General features: G+C 44.2%; 1 protein-coding gene across 7 annotated transcripts in view; it reads left to right on the top strand.

Moving 5' to 3' along the window:
• Nucleotides 1-17,641, top strand: part of nfixb (nuclear factor I/Xb) — a 342,103-nt gene extending 324,462 nt beyond the window's left edge. For all 7 annotated transcript variants that reach the window (XM_068021133.1, XM_068021132.1, XM_068021135.1 and 4 more), the window contains one exon: nt 8,093-17,641. In XM_068021133.1, coding sequence (XP_067877234.1) covers nt 8,093-8,107 — 15 coding nt within the window. In that variant the 3' untranslated portion in view covers nt 8,108-17,641. The remainder of the gene's footprint in view (nt 1-8,092) is intronic.
• The last annotated feature ends 864 nt before the right edge of the window (nt 17,642-18,505 follow it).

The raw sequence follows: 18,505 nt of genomic DNA, 5'->3' as shown, positions 1-18,505 counted from the left end.
AGGGGCCATAAATATAAAATAATCATCGCTAAATCCAATAGGGAATTCAGGAGACCTCTCCATCTAGAGAGTGGTGAGAATGTGGAACTCGCTACCACATGGAGTAGTTGAGTCAAATAACATAGAGGCATAAAAGCGGGAGAAAGGAATAGAAGGATATGCTGATAGGGTGAGACAGAGAGGGGATAGGAGGAGGCTCGTGTGGAGCATTAACCTGTTGGGCCGAATGGCCTGTTTCTGTGCTGTAAATACTATGAGATTTTGTAGTCATCCTGATTTGAGTCAGTGATGTTTGTTCAGATCTTTGCTATTTGAATTGAATAAAAGACAAGCCTTTAGAGTTTGTATTAGCCAATCAAATGGCTATTTTTCGATTGGATGTTGGGAGCAGGGAGATGGAACAAATGGTTGAAACTTACTAAAGGAAAATGTGAATATGTGGAAAAGAGGGTATTATAGTTAGAAAACCAATAAACCTATGTTAGAATAAAAAAAAGCAAAAGAGTAAGGAAGGGAATAGAATTGAAGGAGAGAAGGGATGTAAGGGGCAGATTAATGAGAGAAAGATTTACATTTATATGGCACCTTTCATGACCTCAGGACTCCCCAAAGTACTTTAAAGCCAAAGGAGTACTTTCGAAGCGTAGTCACTTGTACTGTAGGAAATGGGGCAGCTAATTGGCACACAGCAAGATCCCACAAACAGCAACGTGATAACGACCAGATAATCTGTTTTTAGTGATGTTGGTCAAGGGATGACGATTGGGAGAACTCCCCTGCTCTTCTTCGAAATAGTGCCGCGGGATCTTTCACGTCCACCTGAGAGGACAGACGGGGCCTCGGTTTAAACTTAAGTCTGATCCAAAAGATGGCACCTCTGGCAGTGCAGCTCTCCCTCAGTATGAAATATTGGAGAGAATGTAGCCCGAAGGGAAGATGGATTGGGAGATGTAACCACTAGGAGTAAATGGTACATGCGGATAGTGCTGTGTCACAGGGATCTGTGCTGGGACCCCGTATGTTACTATTTATATAAAAGATGTGGATGCAGGTATAAGAGGAATGATAGAGAGGGTTGCAGTTCTTCTTCACTTTCCTGTTCAATGCCACAGGTGGTCGATTAGTAATATATATTAAAGGTCCTGGCTATAGCAAATAGGGAGAGAATTGAGAATCACCATATTATTGTAGCAATATATTTAAAGGGACACCACTACTTTGTTTATTTAAAGGGACACCACTACTTTATAGGAAAAGATACATTGCCAAATCTTTTATGGATTGAGTGTGGAGACACACCACACTTCTGTTCATCACAGCGAAAGACCACACAAGTTACACAGTGAAAAACTTCAATATTATAATTTGGCACAGAAATAAGGGTTGTTCAAACACTCCTGAAGCAAAGCCTTTCACAAATTTACATTTCTGAAGAGTTCAGCTCATTTACTTTGTCACTTCCCCCCACCCCCCTACCACTTCCCCCAATGGTCTCCCATCCTCTCCTGAAGTTGTAAACACACGCTGGGGAAGGGTTCAAAAAGTGCTGGCACCTCTTATAGGAATGTAAATAGGATTAGAGGAACAGGAGGCCATTTAGTCCCTTGATCATGGTCCGCCATTCAATGAAATCATGGTTGATCTGTAACTACTGTGGTGTCCATCACAGTCACATCTCCAGCATCCATACACTTGTACCTTCCAGTCACTGGATAGACAGCGGGTGCCAGAAAGCCTGATTTATGCTTTAATGCCTCATAGCTCGAAGGTACTGAGGCCAATTGAAATACTCCTATTGTTGACCAGAGGCAAGGGATTGAACCTTGAACTTTTGTGCAGTGTATGGCTCTGAACCACCCTGGGCATTTGGGGTTGCCAACCCATCAGGATTTCCCTGGAGTCTCCAGGAATTAAAGACAGATCCCTCCAGGACACTGCTGTGAGCAAAACCCTGACGAAAAGTCATCGGGCAATTAAAAAGGAGCGTTTAAAGAAAAAAAAAATTATTGAACACTTTGGCTAGTATCTGAAGTGGGTAATAAAACTGTTGGATTGGCTGCCAAGAATCATCCAATTGGATAATGAAGAGGCTGCTCACTTTCCAATTGGCTGTAGGAAGGCTGGGCGCTGTGAGGATGGGCATTTCGGGTGACCAATGGCTTGGTTGTGGGACTGGGGCAATTGGAGGTAACAAACCATGTGATGACACCTCCAGGAATATGTTGGCAACTCGATGGGTAATGAATGCATTTACCCACTGAGTCCATGTTAAAACCTAAGACTTTCTTGCTAGTTGCTCCTCTATCTCATTATACACCCGAACTGTTAGATGTCCTGTTTACAACACACAGTCCAGCTTCCCCACTGGTGAATGCAGAGACACCGATGGAGGCTGGGTGGAGCCTTGTGGCTCATTCCAGTTTTGAAAAGGCTTGAACCACTGGCTTGCTGTAGCCAAGCCACATGTGACGTCTGAGTAAAACCATAATGGGCCTAATAAGCTGATGGTTTCATTATTGGCATCAGTCTAGGGATCTTATGGAAGAATGAGCAATAACATAATTTGGATAAAATTGTATAGCATGCAAAATTAATCAAGTTTCCTCCTTCTGTTCCCCCAGCTCAGGCAGTAGCTCTGGTAGGTCAAAATTTTAACAAGGTTGGTAGAAAAATAAGAATCAAGAAAATAGTCTCAGTGACCAGGGCCTAGGAACACTTGTAGGGGAGATCAAAACCAGGGATCATAAGTAAACAATGGTCACTAATAAATAAGGAATTCAGGAGAAACTTCTTTACCCAGAGAGTGGTGAGAAAGTGGAACTGGTTACCACTGGAGTCGTTGAGATGAATACCATTTAAGGGGAAGCTAGACATGAAGGAGAAAGGATTAAAAGGATTTGTTGATGAGTTTAGATAAATTGGGGTGGGAGGGGACCAGCTGGGCCGAATGGCCTGTTTCTGGGCTGTACATTATATGACATTCCTCCCATCTCCTAAAGGCCTGGTGAGCTCTGATTCCCCTGCTAAAAACAGGCCTCTAAAGCCTCCCCTGAGTTGCTGTGTGATCCCAGTATGTGCCACCATTTTGGGCAGCGTTGAAGAGGAAATAGGGAAGGATATCCTTCTAGATGCAACTTCTGCTCAGAATGGGGAAACTTCCTTTTGCTGGTTTCATAGATACCAATCCGGAATGAGCTTCCCGTTTGTTAGTATCCTGCCCTATGGCATGGAGTAAAGCGGGCTGCTTTGGGGTTGAAAAGACTTGGTGTTAAGCCGGTTGACTGTTTTAGAGGTCTGTCCAATGTATGGGACTTGGAGGGACAGGCATGTCTGTGGATGTTGGAATGTTGCAAGCCAATGTCCAAATGGGTCGCTGAATGAGATGTTAAAGCGAGGCTCTGTCTAGCTGTTCAGGTTGATCTAAAACATGCTGAGGTCTCCTGCATGTCTTGGCCAACATTCATTCCTCAACCTACATGACCAAAAACAGATTAGCTGGTCATGTACCTCATTCACTGTCAGTGTTGACCATCCTCTGCTCAAATTATCTGTCATGATAGTCCGAAATGATCTCCGAAGTAACTCATTGGCTTTGAAACACCTTGGAATGGCCTGAGGATGCGATGAGGCGTGATATAAATGGACGTTCTTTATTCTAGATGGCTAACTAGCGAGATAGTCACCAGTACCTTATGCAGTGTGCTTTTAGCTGGTTGAACTCCAGCCTCCTCCCTGCACATATCTGGGGGGTGGGGTGCCAGAGTCTCTGAGCCTTGGCTTTTGCCAACCTGGGTCTTGGTTCGCTGAGTTTACATGGGTGGGTTGTGTCCTCAGCGAGAGAGTAAACTCCATATTCTGGCAAATGGAAGCTACCAAACAACTCACTGGAGGGGGGGAGGGGAGGGGAGGGTGCGGGGGGTGCGGGGGGGAGAAGGGTGGTGGTGTCAACCCCTCAAAGCTTTAATGTCCTTGGTTGTCCTACAGATTTCTACTAATGAGATGTTATGGCCCATTCAAAACTGCTTTAAATCAACATGCACAAGTCACAGAAAAGCCCTCCTGAGGGTAATGATTAAGGCAGATTATTGGGACAGAGTAGGGGGAGCTCAATATTGCATTTAACCCTTGTTAAACCTGACCATGGAGTCTTTGATGCCGATTTTAGGTGCAAAATGTATTTCAGTCCCCGGGACTGGCATTCCTCAGTTTGAAAATAACATTAAAAAAAACTTTAAAGTTCTTATTTAAATAAAAGAAAATGTCTCATTAAAATGATCAGTTAACACTCCACTGTATCCCATATTACTTACAGAATTCCAAACCTTTTTGGTAGAGGTTTTCAATCCCATATTTGGTCATTTATTTAGGCCTCGTCCTGGTCATTGACTTGTTGCCTGTCCTTTGGTATTCGCCCTTTACCAAGAGGCATAAGAGGTACAGTGTTATCACTGCAAGCTCAGCACTGCCGATACTTGTGAGCTTGTTAATGATTCATTGGATGTTGTGCAGTTATCCTAGTGCAGGCAAGTCACCAGGATAGGAAAATGGAAATTTCAGGACAGGACTGTTAAGTAGTAACTCCAGGTCAGAACAATCCACTCGAATCCCATTGCCAATCCCCCTTCCCTGTTTGCTTTAATATTTCCCTTCTTCAATTGATGTCTAATTTGTCCTCAAATATTGTGATTAATTGAACTTCAATGAACTTCCTCAGAGAGAGAAATTGATTAGATAGATAAAGAGATAGAAAGAGATACAGGTACAGACAAAGATAAATGAGATTTTAACTCACGCATCTGCTTTCACAGAGTTAAAATGTTTCTATTTCTCCCTTCAGTCCTGGTGAATTGAACTCATTAAAGTCATTGATATAAACCGAAGGACTGACAACAACCCAAATTCATCAACTGATGATTTGCTAGTAGTTATTCGAACCTCCTCATGTAGTAGTTACATGAGGATACTCTAAGAACCACCCAGTAAACACTCCCATAAGTGAAGCTGCCAGGACAATTCTGAGTGACGGATTCATAAATGCCCCCTATTCCCCCCACCCCCCCTTTGTAACAGTAAAGTGACTGGGAGAGGGGTTGTGTGAAGTTTCACTGCTCTGTCTTTGTGTCCGTCGAGTAGAGAAACAGCAACCCCTGGTGGCAAGCTGATCAACTGCTTTAGCCTCAAGGCAGCATTACGAGAGAGCACAAGACAAATTAAAAACAGATTACAAACACCTTCAGCAAATATTTCAAACTAGACATTTAGCGTCGATGTCAGATTCCAGTCCCAGATGCAACTATTTATGAGCATTGAAAGGATTTATTACGTGCAAAAAAAATCTTCTCTAACTTTTTTGGTTCCCTTTCCTCACCCTGCCAGCAGGTCACATTTCAGCCCCATTTCTCAAACCTCTGACTGCTCTATGGCTAGCTGCTAGGAAGTGTACAGCTTGACTTGTTAAGCCAAGGCTCCATCTGCCTCTTAGGGGCACACTTTTAAAAAAAAATGTCGTGGTGCAATTTTGAAGAAGTGCAGGGGAGTTCTCCTCTGTCTCCTGGACATTATTTATCCCTCAACCAACATCATCAAACCAATTATCCGGCCATTATCTCATTTCTGTCTGTGGGATCTTGCTGTGTGTAACTTGGCGACCGCGCCTCCTACATTATAACAGTGACTACACTTCAAAAAGTACTTTATTAGCTGTAATGGGTTTCGAACAATCTGAGTTCGTGAAAGGCACTACACAAATGCGAGTCTTTCTTCCTTGTTATTTATAAGTAACCTATGTGGGCCAGGACTGCAAATTGAAAAAAGTAGACATAGTATAGCAGAAGCTTGGGCCTTAAAAGTTTGCAAGAGGAAAGCGAGGCTGAGGAGACATAAAGGGTTCTGCAGTTGTGAAAGAAAGAATCAGGGTCAGAGATCCCATGAATCTTGACTTCAACACAGTGCGAATGTAGAGAAGAGAATGACCACTTCGGAAGATGTATTGCCTGTTTTGGAGGAACAAGAGAAGGAAGCTCAGGAAAGCTCAGCTCATAATAATAGGGATAGGGTAGAGGAAGACAGGAAAGGTAAATTGAGAGAGAGAGAGATGTGGGTAGCTTCTTGTAATTTCCCATCCCTAAGAGTAAAGGAGGTATTGGAGGCTTCATTGGGTTCCTGACCCTATTCGCAGTGTGACAGCTGTTACTTGCACTTCACTCCATTACAGCAATTCTGGTTGGAGTAATGATTCTTCATACAGCAAGGTCCCAATTTCAGATGTTTGAGGGGAGGCGATGAACAAAGGCTATTTGCTTCTTAATTGTCCATCTTCCATCACAAATCAGGGCCATCACATCCATCAGGAGCATATATCCAAGGTTCACTGATTGTCTCACGAAGGCTTCTTTGTTTCCATTGGGTCAGACCATTATTCTAATCAGCTGAATGTTTCAAAATCAATTGCAGTATTTCCATGGGGGGTAAAGAGGGAGTGGACCATCAATCTTTCCTGTTAATTTATTGATGCAAGTAGAAGCAGAGTCAACTTAACTTTGTATCTTTCATCTAGTCCCTTTGAAAAGGAGATGGTGAAATATCTGGCCAGGAATGGCATGGACTTACTAGTAATTCTAGACAAAGATGCTGAAATACTAGTGATGTACTCGGACCAGAGTCCTTTTAGGTCCATGCAGACATCATCATAGAATCATAGAGAGATACAGCACTGAAACAGGCCCTTCGGCCCACCGAGTCTGTGCCGACCATCAACCACCCATTTATACTAATCCTACATTAATCCCATATTCCCTACCACATCCCCATCTTCCCTCAATTCTCCTACCATCTACCTATACTAGGGGCAATTTATAATGGCCAATTTACCTATCAAGCTGCAAGTCTTTGGCTGTGGGAGGAAACCGGAGCACCCGGCGGAAACCCACGCAATCACAGGGAGAACTTGCAAACTCCACACAGGCAGTACCCAGAACTGAACCCGGGTGGCTGGAGCTGTGAGGCTGCGGTGCTAACCACTGCGCCACTGGGCTGCCCACACATCTGTGGATGCAGAGTGAAGTTCCCTCCATTTCCCCTTCCCCCTTCATCTGTGAAATGTAACTGGGCAGGACTGAATAAGGTCAGTGTAGTATAGACTGGCATCTTAGTCTCAAGTTGTTCACTCTGGAGAAGGGTACAAATATGAGTCCAGAACTAGGAAGTTAGGAATAAGATGGGAAGTTAGTTAGGACCTTTTAATCCAAGAAGGTACGAGGGTTATAGAATCAGTCACCAGAGAAGGCCATTGAAATGGATGGCGTAGATAGGTGCAAGAGGCAATTAGATAAGGAGAGAGAGAAATACAATGTTAAGGCTGATAGATTGAGATTAATCAAAAGGGGGTTAGACTTCTTTGGACTATTGGTCTTTTCATGTTCCTCAAGTTCTGGCCTTTCTATTGACGTTTCACTCAGGGGCATTAGAGGGAATTTCTTAAGAGCTTTCTGTCTTGGAAATTTTCCTTCTGGTTAGGCAACTCTCTTTGGAGATTGAGTATGTCGAGGTGACTGTGCAAATTAAACATGGTCCATTGGAGGGGCAATGCTGGAAGCTGTTAATGGAATTTTCTCATTGCATCCTTTCCTGTGTTCTTGAAATGCAGAGAGGTTGAAATGAGGTAGGTGGCAGTCACAATTCAATCGGGTTGAGCTCAGGAGCACAAAGACTGCCAGTCTCACTCAGAGATGCCACAGATGCTCAAACAGGAGATGGTGTAATGTCACGCTAGTGCAACAGAGGGCATGCATTGGAGTTGGGGGGGAAGGGGAAATGGAGGGAACTTCGCTCTGCATCCAAGCTGTGGTATACCTGGCTCGGGACTGTTTCTACCTGACACTGAGTGCCTGAAAATGGGAAGTGTTTGACTCCCAACACTGACAATCCGCACTAAGATGAATAAAATGATCACCAAAGTGGAGAAAGAAAAGTTTGAAAGAATGCAGAAGCGTCCTCTAGATGAATGGATGAACTGAGATGGACCAACAAGCTTGTCTCCTCTGTACCTTGTCTTATTAATAATTTCTGTCTTGTTTTCCCGGTCTCTCCACAGTCTTGGTTCCTCTGATAGTTTCGAACCTTTCCCATTGAGCAGCGACAAGACCATCTGATACCTTCCTTGACACAAGTAAAATTGAGAGAGAGAGAGAGAGAGAGAGAGAGGGGGGAGGGAAACGCCATCATCGCTGAACACTGGGAACTGTAAAAGAAACAGCAACCATCTGAGACAACTCAGACACGTTCAAGGAAGAAAAAAAAACAAACCAGTTCAGAATGACCTCTCCAGCCATAGGAATCGATTTTTCCACTCACTTTGGCAACCAATGCCATCATACATTGTGCAGTGTAATGTGGCTTTGAGTTTGGTGGGAGCATCTCACGTTTGCATTTTATAAGGACTGTGATTTTTAACCTGTTTAACCAGTATTAAGAGTAAAGGGTGAAGGTTACAGTGGACTTATAGCACACCAGAAAGATGGTACATGATCAAATCCAGAATTAACTTTTTTTTTTAAAGAAAACACTACAATCTGCAATGCAAACGCGACTATTATCTTTATAAGTGCCTCTCTTTGACTATACATAAAATGCATTAAAGGCTGCATAAATGTATTCAAATATTTATAAATATATATAAACTATACAAGAATAGACTCAAATAGTTATTCCACCCCCAATTATCCCACCAAAATGTGCTACAGTCTCTTGAAACATATTCTATATTGGACTGCCTTAACCATTTAAAAAAAAAGTGATCTGGATTTTCGCCATTTCCCCGCACTGTGCTGTTGAGGTGATGTCCTACAGAATGGAGATGTGGAGCTGTAGCCTCTCAATGACACAACGCTGGTGTCCTTGGCCTCCGTGGGTCACTCAGTAGGAGGCTCAGTGGCTGATTCAGGAACCAGCCACAGCCTCGATTCCAATGGAGGACTAAATGGGCATTGTATTGCAAGCGCTGACCTTTCACCATCCCCGCCACTACCCCCCCCCCCCTCCCCCCCACCGAGTAGGACACTCAACATCAGTAGTCCCTCCCAACCCCACTTTGGTCCTCAGTAGCTGCAGTCAGGACTGCTCATGTTGACTGGGTGGCAACATCACCTTCACTGCCATTGCGAAGCCTATCGGTCTCCCTCTTGGATATCAGCCACCTGTCTTTACAGAGGGGACAGAGAACTTGTGGAGGGGGACGGGGTAGAACATAACGGAAAGTCTATAAAGAAAGAGAAAGCGAATAGATACAAGAACGGCTAAAATGTTACATGGAGACCATGCACTAGCCACAGTATTGGATCCAATTGAACACACAGGTGGACTGGTTTCAAGCTAGTGATCTTTTTTTTCCAGTGTTGTCCAGCGACTTTCTTGTCCTTAAGGTGTAAATGATACTTCCACCAAATGTAAAGCCTATTCAATGAGTCCACAATTCCTGGCTAACTGTACACATTAAGCTTTGTGAAGGAGAAATGCTCATCCACACAATTCTGTACCATCGCAGCTTTGCTCCGTCCACTTTCAAAGGGTTTTGTTACATTTCACCCCTCTCTGGATTGCAAGAAGTCACTGATCTGGAATAAGATGTCAGAACACAGAGAGACTGAGATGTCAATTAGTGTCTAATGAGAATTGGGGGTGGAGGGGGAAGAAATAGAGAGAGATGTTGACTTTGTATTTGGTAGGAGTCTTCATCTATCGGGTCGTCTAGCCAACATCAAGGAAAACCAACTTTGAACTGAATAGCCTTCTCACAATAAACAGGCTTCTTGTCAGTTGCATTATAAAGACCCAAGATTTACCAGATGACGAGATGGGGAAGGGGGTGCGAGGGGGTTGCTTTGGAGCGCACTATTAAATCACATCTCATTTGCACACTGAATTCTGACTGGTCAAAGTAATGTTGGAATTGACCACAGACATGGTTGTGTTCGAATTAAAATGACCTAACCCCGCCCACTCCCCCACCTCTCTCCCACCCCTCCACTAAACCCCACCCTCATCCCCTACCTACACACTACCCCATCCCCCCACCTCCCTCCTCATGCCGCCATATTAAACTGGTGTACTATCCTTGTACATCAGTTTACGCAGTGAGTTGTTATGATCTGGAAAGTGCTGCCTGAAAGGGTGATAGAAGCAGATTCAATATTAACTTTCAAAAGGACCCTTGGGAAGAGAGCGGGGGTGACGGGGGGGGGGATAATTGGATAGCTCTTGTAAAGAGCCTGCACAAGCATGATGTGCCGAATGGCCTCTTCTGTGCTGTAACCTTCGACAATTCCATGATCTGGCCCCATTTCAGACAGGTGAGACAGTGGTTGATTCAAACTATAAAGGATCTGGACTATCTTTGCTTTGCTAAGTTGGATCTCATGTTAGTTCATCTTTAGTCAGGAGCAGAGAGGCTACAGGGGAACCAAATGACCAATGGTGACTTCAGTTTTGCCACGTTGCTCTCCATTTAGTCACGGTGACTGTCTGTCAAAAATACAGACGGCCTTTCAGCCCTCTCTCAGAGTGCTTTGTGATTGCACAATTAGACCATCTTGATTGCACGGCTTGCTAAGAGTTATGGGTAGATGATGTCATTGGGGACAGATAATTCCTGTTTCAAGCTCCCTCTTTGAATGACATCAAGCTTTGTTAGCTAATTAAAACTGGCAAGAGATAGGCTGTGCATGAGAACAATCAGTGTATTTGTTGACCCAATTTACTCTCAGTTATTGAGGAGGTTGTCATGGCAGACTAGGTAACAGAGTTTAAAACAGTTTGAAAAAGGGAAACAAGAGAGAGAACTTCATCACAGGGGCTAACTTCAGGGCAAGATGCTGTCTGGGGTCAGAGGTTAAAGTGCCAGCAGAGACTGAAACCCACATCTCATGGTCATGTACACGATGAGCTTTGCCAACCAAAAACAGGCTCTGGCCTGCCCGGTAGCAGTAGTCCTGCTTTGAGGGCCTGTCTATCAATTCATCCACCCTCCACCCACAGCTAAAGATGTGAGGTTTAAATCTGTGTTGCTAATGGAATCTTTGAATGACCGAAGCTTTACCCTAACTGTACACAGTAACTCCATGGTAACCGTGCAACCACAATCTAGTTCAGTGACGCAATCTTTTTATCTTGCCCTTTGGCAATTTTCTTTGAGGATGGGGGAGAGGGGAGCGGAGGGGAGGTGGTGGTGGTGGAGGAAGGGGGAGAGGGACATTTCGCGAGGCATTGCTCCGCTAGAAATACTAAGTGGATGGGAAAGGTACAGGTCCATTTGTGTCATGAGCATCACTCCATTTCAGAGAGGAAAAAAAACAAACACAATTCTAGATATAACTGCATCTGAACTAGGTAGGCTTTGTAAAGACACAGACGACACACAAGAATCATCACCATTAGAAAATGTTTCCTGCTTGCATTCTGGGTAGTGATAGTTTTGGCTTTGCTTTCTGGTCTACTGCTTAAAAGGAATAAAAAAAAATCCAAAGTGTTAAAATTCTCGCAGTTTTAACAAACGCAGAGGCTGCCTGTTTCGGGCCAAGGGGCCCCTTGTTCTGGTTCATATAAAGCACAGCAAAGCAGCAGCTCACGTTAAGCATATAAAGAGACAGTGTCCCCTTTTGTTTTTTTTTGTTCTTTTCTGAGGCGAGCTGTTAACGTGCAAAGTGCCGGAATGAAAACGAGACATTTCTGTGCGGCCTTTCCCCCCCACCCCCCCCCCACCCCAAACTATCCCTGCAACCCACACCTCCCTGCCCCCACTCCCCCTGACCCCACTCCCCCTTCAACTCGTAGCTATCCGTTTCTAAATTATTGCAAAGGAAACGACAAAAGGAGGGGGAAAGTTAGCATTTTGACTTGTGAGGTTGGCCGTGAGTGCCTTACTAGGTTGCTTGGTTGTGACGTTTGAGGCACTTGGCCTACCTAGGCAAGGTTTTGGGACCTGCATTGATCTGACTGAACCGTTTCAGCCAATGATTCAATGCACCATCCACGTTGACCTTCAACATTCTAGATTCAAACCCCCTATCTGCACCAAGTCTGCAGATCTCACCCAGGTTGGCTGCAATTCTCCTGGGCTTGAGAAACATTAGAATAAAAACAAGCTGAGGTTAATGCTCCTAACCACAATCCAGTGATTCCCTGCTGGAAAGTGTGGGTGTTTCGATGTCCCACAAGGCCAAGTCACTCATGCTGCTCTGATGGTCTCCACAGTTACCTAGCTTACCAGCTTTCACTGTCACAGCTCATAGGTGAAGCGTGAACCATTCGTGTGAAGTCCTATGTCGGCCTGTAGTAGTGCACCTGGCATGAGTCACACCTTCAGGAGAGGAGTGGAGAGAATTGGAAAAGGAAATACCCATCCTGACTCTCTCGTTTCTGCAAATCCCCGCACCTTCCCAGAGCACCCTCGGCAGTGCTTCAGTCTTATGTTGCCCTCCCAAGATTTTGAGGTTAAGATAGGCTCTCGAACGATTATCACAGGCTGGGTGCGATGCTGGGTTGCGGGACGGAGACCTGTGACGTTGTAGGCGAGGTCTTGTGCCATCCCCCCACCCACCATCAGTGCAACTCACAGGCCTCCTGCTGTAACCGCAAGTGAGCATTGGCAGGAAATGCCATTGGGTGGTCCAGTGCAGGAAGTACCCCCCTCCCACCACACCCCACTCCCCCGCCCACCCACCCCTCAAAGCACCTCCAGTCACGGGGACTCACCTTCTGGCTGCCAGCTGTCATTCAGTCAGAGTGCGGTCAATCTTCACCACACCCAAAAGAGACACCCAGTAGAGTACCCTCTTCATTTTCATCTGGTAGCAGCTCTCATCCCCTCGCCAGGGAACCTTTGAAGAGATTGACGTTTGGATTTTGTGTTGTGAATATTTCAATTTGTAGAACCTTTGGAATACGGTGTGCAAAGATGGACAAAAGGGATAATGTCTCTCCATACAACTCAGTCAAAAGCTGAAGACTGTAATGCCAACTGACACATTTGCCTAAATTCATTCTTTAATGCCAGCCTATGCCACCCTCTTACATGTAACCCTCTCCGTTCCAATGGTTGAGATGATCCAATCAGCAGACATTATTCTGGATCCCAAAGGATCGGTCTGCTTTTCAGCCAGTCTTGTAGGAGGAGGACTTTAGAGGCATGGGAATAAACCCCTCCTTCCTCAGTCAGTTTTTTTTCCCTTCCTCATTTTTTAAACAAGTCATTAAGACTAACTAGCCATGCCTTGGGTAGCCTAAGGAAATGTGCCAGTTAAGTTCCAATCTTAGGTTGGCCTTAAAACTTACTTTCTATTGCAAAACAAGGGTTTGACAACCCACAAGGGGATTCCTGTAGGAATCTCATAGGATCAAGCTAGGTCCTGAATGGTAGATTACAATGTTTCACAGGGTTTACTGAACACCTCATTTCAAAACCATTGCGTTCACAGTGATAACCTTTTTATAGCTGCTACGTTTTTGCCAGGGCTCTTTCTCCTGGGATGAGGGCAGCATTGGGCTGGGCTGATATTTCTTTAATTGGATTGTCTACCGTCCAATCTAAGAACAGTATCCAAATGGTAGGGTAGCTAGGGAACAATTATCCAATCAGAAGTCCACACCTTTAGAAGAGAAGGGAAGAAAATTGGAGTATTTTGTTTTAAGCTCTTTTTTCAGTAATGGAAAAACTTTATGCGCAAGGTATTAAGTCTATCCCAATAAGCTAAATAGTGAAGAAAGCTCAGTAGTCAGAATTTTGATAGAAAAAAGTGATCCTATTCTATTACTCCCTTGATTTTTGAGTTGTCAATTAATGCATTCGACCCCTGCTTGCTCTGAATGTGTGGATGGCCAACTTGAAGCTAGTGGCATGCTGAAACCAAGTGCTAGAAGGGTAACTCAGTGTCTGACTTACCTCTGGGAAAGCCTTTGTCCTCTTTCTGGTTACCCCATAATGTTTAACTCAACTTCTTAGGGAGGCCATTCATAATTTTGTTGGTCCTCCCCATAAACAATTGGTTGAGTGCGGTGAGCATGATGGTGTGGGAATTTTCTCCGCTTCCTCTCCCAAGCAAAAGAGCACAGATACCCCAGGACTGTTACTAGCCTGTCAAGGGTTGCGAACGCTGGTCAGACATAGTCCTGGAGTTTTCATCACGTGACCTCCCTCCTCCTGCCCATGCACTACTCTCCTGCCATTGGCTATCCGACATGTCATCTCACACCAACTGGAAAGTGAACAAACTCTGTTACCCAATTGGATGATTCTTGAAAGTCAGTCAAATAGTCCTTTGTCCCTCAATCCCTAATAACTTGATAATATTCGAAGAAAATGAAAAAAAAAACACAATTATTTTTAACGCCCTCTGAATTTTCTCCTGGGTTGCTCACAGATGTGTCCTGGAGATTAACTTTTAATTTCTGGAGCCTCCTGGAGGCTTGTTAACCCTAAGCCTGTCCTGATGGGGGTAGGTTGGTTAGTCTGGACAAATAATTAACTGGTACTGGCATACGTACCGTACATTTCTCAGTTGCCATTACAGTCTTCACCTCACACTATAACAGATAATATCTCCATAGCAATCTCTCACACACAAAAAAAATTAAAAAACAGAAAAAAAAACAGCCGCTTAAAAAGAATGTCGCCCGGTGACAGGAAAATGTTCTTAAGCACAGCAGATATTATAAGAGGGATGTGCAAACAAGGAGGGAAACCTACAGGAAGAAAGTACACTACAGAATAACCCCTTTAGAAGTCATCCACAAATCACATATACAAATCCTAGCAAAGCTATTTTTCCAGGATTTGTATAGGATATACTGAGATCTAATAGTGCAGATGTCACCTATAAGGATTCTCTCTGTAAGGAATCATTGATATACAACTGAGATGAGATGATGCACCCTCAAATATCAAATTAGGGATAAGTTCAGTTAACTTGGCAGTGTCGCCTCAAACACATCAATTTAGAGATGACTTCAGTTTCCTAGGCAATGTCCGCAAAATAATGTCAACTTAGGGATAGTTTTAGTTGGCCATTGGTTTCCCACCTTGGTTCTATCTGCACGCACCCTCCTCACGCAGTAAAAAGTCAGTACAACACAATCCACTGCTTCAGCACAATAGCTGATTGCGCTAAATAATTTTTTTTTATTTTTTTTTAAATTAAGAAATGAATCAAATCTAAAGGAAAATTTATGAAGGCCAGCCTGCTTTTTCTTTCATGATGGAGATTGACAAGTATTTTGTCGAAAGAAAAAGTAACAGTTGTCGATTGAAACCAAGTGCAATGCATTGGATAGTTGAATATCTTTGTATGTTAGAGATTGTTAAAAAAAGAGAATTTTTTTTCTATTTTTTTTTAAAAAGGTCTGCCTTTTTTTTTTAAGTCCAGTTGCCCCGGGACTCTAAACGAAAAAGGGGCAATACTATCCCAGCCTTTATAAGTGTGGGGGAGCTATTAAATTTCTTCTCTTCTGATTGTGGTTTTTTTCCGCGTTTTTATTTTTTTATTATGAATGAATCTGTACCCCTTGGGGGAGGGCTGAAGGAGAGAATTAAAAAAACAAATAATTATAAATAAAATGGTGCTTTTTATGATATAAAGTACATTCAATTCTACGATTACAGTATATAGGTAATGAAACAATTAATTGTTATTGACGCTCACTGTAGGGAGAAAAAGAAATCATTATTGTTTATCTTTTTTGTTATTTCTTTTGGAACAAGTCTCTCTCTAGGCTGAGATATACAGTGTAGTACTAATGGAGTTTGGTGTTTTTTCCCTGTTTAATCGCTTTCCACTGCAATGGAGTACAGTAATCATATATGTTATTCTAAGGGTTTCTGTGTTGTAGCGGAATGCAGTAATCACATATGTTATCTCATTGTCTTATAACCTCACATGGTATCCATGCCGATCTCTTCAGCTTATCCATCAAACAGCTAAATAATTAAAAAAAAAATGTAATATTAAAAAAAATGTTTTAAAAAGAGAAACTCCAAGCAAAGAAAAAAGAAATCCTTACATACCATGTTCATTGGCGTGTTCAAGGGGTGGGAGGCTGGTTGAAAAGATGGGGATGGCAGGAGTGCGGAGGGCAGTGGGTAATGCCCCTGTGCTTATTGGCGTGGCAACGCAAATGGCAATGAGGCCGCCAATGCTACATACAGTCTTAGCCCCCGCCTCTCCTCCTTTCCCACACACACAAAGGGTGGGTAAGATATTATGCACCTGGTTAGCAACTTGCAGACTGTACCTGAATCGAAAATCGGAGCCATGGCCTGCTTAATTATTTCACTGTGGCATTGTGATAGGAGCAGCTCCTAGCCTGCGTATTGCGTATTCATCATGTCTTACAATGGTCGTCCTTTGCTGATACGACTCTTTTTAAAATCCATTTCCCTACCATCCCTACCCCTTCATTCATGGATCTCTCCCATTCCAAAATTCAATCTCTGTCAATATCCAACCTCCTCTCAAGTCTCTCCTGGTGCTGCTTTTGGTACGAGAAAAGGGATGAGAGATAAATTTGAGACCTTCTAGGGTTTCTCTCTCCCTCTGTGGGGCAAACACCTGGCCTTTGTTTGATGAATGTGGCCGAGATAGGGAACTCCGATTTCTGCCCTAGTCTTCCCTCAATCCTTTAGAGCCTGTTGTGCCAGCATTACTGAGCTAGAAGATCGTGGGATCAAGTTCCACCCAAGAGAGTCGGGAACAAAATCCAGGCTAACGCTCTAGTGCAGTACTGAAGGAGCACTGCACTGTCAGAGGTGCCGTCTTTTGGATGTGATGTTAAAGCAAGACCCCATCTGCTCTCTTAGATGGATGTAAAAGATCCCATGGCACCATTCAAAAAAGAGCAGGGGAGTTCTCCCTAATGTCCTGGCCAATATTAATCCCACAACCAACATCACAAAAACAAATAATATGGTCAATATTTCATTGCTGTTTGTTGGAGCGTGCTGTGCACAAAGTGGCTTCCACAGTTCCTACATTACAACAATGACTACACTTCAGTTGTACTTCATTAGCTGTAAAACACTTTGGGATGTCCTGAAGCCGTGAAAGGCGCTATATAAATGCAAGTCCCTGTACTGCAACAGTGAAGGATTATTTCACTTCCAGACTGCTTAAGAGGAAACAGTTAATGTCACAGTGAAATGCTTAAGTCCAGGAGGAATAAACAGGCACACCTCCTAAATGTACACGTTTAAAACAATGCAGAGCAAACTGGATTGTTGATGAATATTAAATTATGATCTAATGAATATTAATTTGTGACCTATAATGTGTCAAATTTGGATCTGGTATTTTTGTTTAACACATTGAAGTATTGTATCCACACAGGCTCGAAGGTCATGTTGCGGGGGGGGGGTGGGTGGGGCCGGGGAGGCATGGTGAGGGGCATGAGATTTAAACCTGGGTCAAAGTCAAGCGGCTGGGACACTAGAATGTTGTTTGGTTTTGAGCCTAATCCTGGTCGGTGTAATCAAGCCTTAATCCGAACTACGACTATGCAATTATCGGGGATTTCAGCACCTTATGAAAAAGATAAGAGACCAGAATAAATACGTTTTGTTAGGTTACGCGTGGTTCACAGCAAGGGGGCTATTCAGAGGTGGGTGTTGGGGGGTGGCTTGGCTGGGGGGAGGGGGGGTGGCGGGGGAAGGGGGGGGGTGGGGGAGTGGGAAGGTGAAAGGGTTAACCCCTTCAGCACCAGACGAGTCTTTGATGCAAGTCAGTGGGCACAGTGAGTGAGGGCAGTCTGGGTCAAGAATGCCATCTATCACAGATTGGCGAGAGTGCCTGCCCCCCGACACTGCTGGGCATGGGGATTTTTGAGTCACAGACCCTGCCTGATACTTGAGTATATTGCAATGCTGAATGTGAGGGAGTTAGTGGGATGGGCAAGGATTTGAGAAGGTGGTGGGGGGGAGGGGCAGTGTTAAATTTGATCCATTCTCAACTTGATAATTGGAGGGTTTCTGCCATGGGGAGGATACACTGGCACCTGCAAGGCCCCTTCTTTCAAGGATAGCCAATGTGCCGGCCTAACCACAGAACAGGCAAGGAGACGTCACCTCTGAGAGTCAGTTCTGTTTGTGGCTCCAGAGGCCTGTGCACCAATAACAACAGGACCAGCTTTTCTTTGAAGTGAATACATTACATATTGCATTCAGTATATTCAGGTATGCTGCATGCTGAAGAGCTTGTGGTCTATGGTGCAGGTGTCAGGATACTCCTCTCGCCCCAAGGCAAACCCAGACCCAGGCTCTTGCTGATGTTCCCGTCAACCAGACAAGGCCGAGAGGCTGATCTGAGTCAGGCCTTAGATGGGCTTTGGAGTTGAGAGAACCACATGGAGGCACATCAACCTTCCTGGTCTCGAGGGTGGATTTGAGCTGACCTGGAACTGTCCTGCAAGGGTTGTTGGGGGAGGCAATGGAGATTGGGCAATGGATTACTGGAGGGGGGGAGGGGGG

Source organism: Heterodontus francisci, chromosome 43, assembly GCF_036365525.1.
Source record: "Heterodontus francisci isolate sHetFra1 chromosome 43, sHetFra1.hap1, whole genome shotgun sequence".
Taxonomy (NCBI): Eukaryota; Metazoa; Chordata; class Chondrichthyes; order Heterodontiformes; family Heterodontidae; genus Heterodontus; species Heterodontus francisci.
Note: the sequence above shows the minus strand (reverse complement) of the source record. Positions and strands in the feature narration are given on the sequence as shown.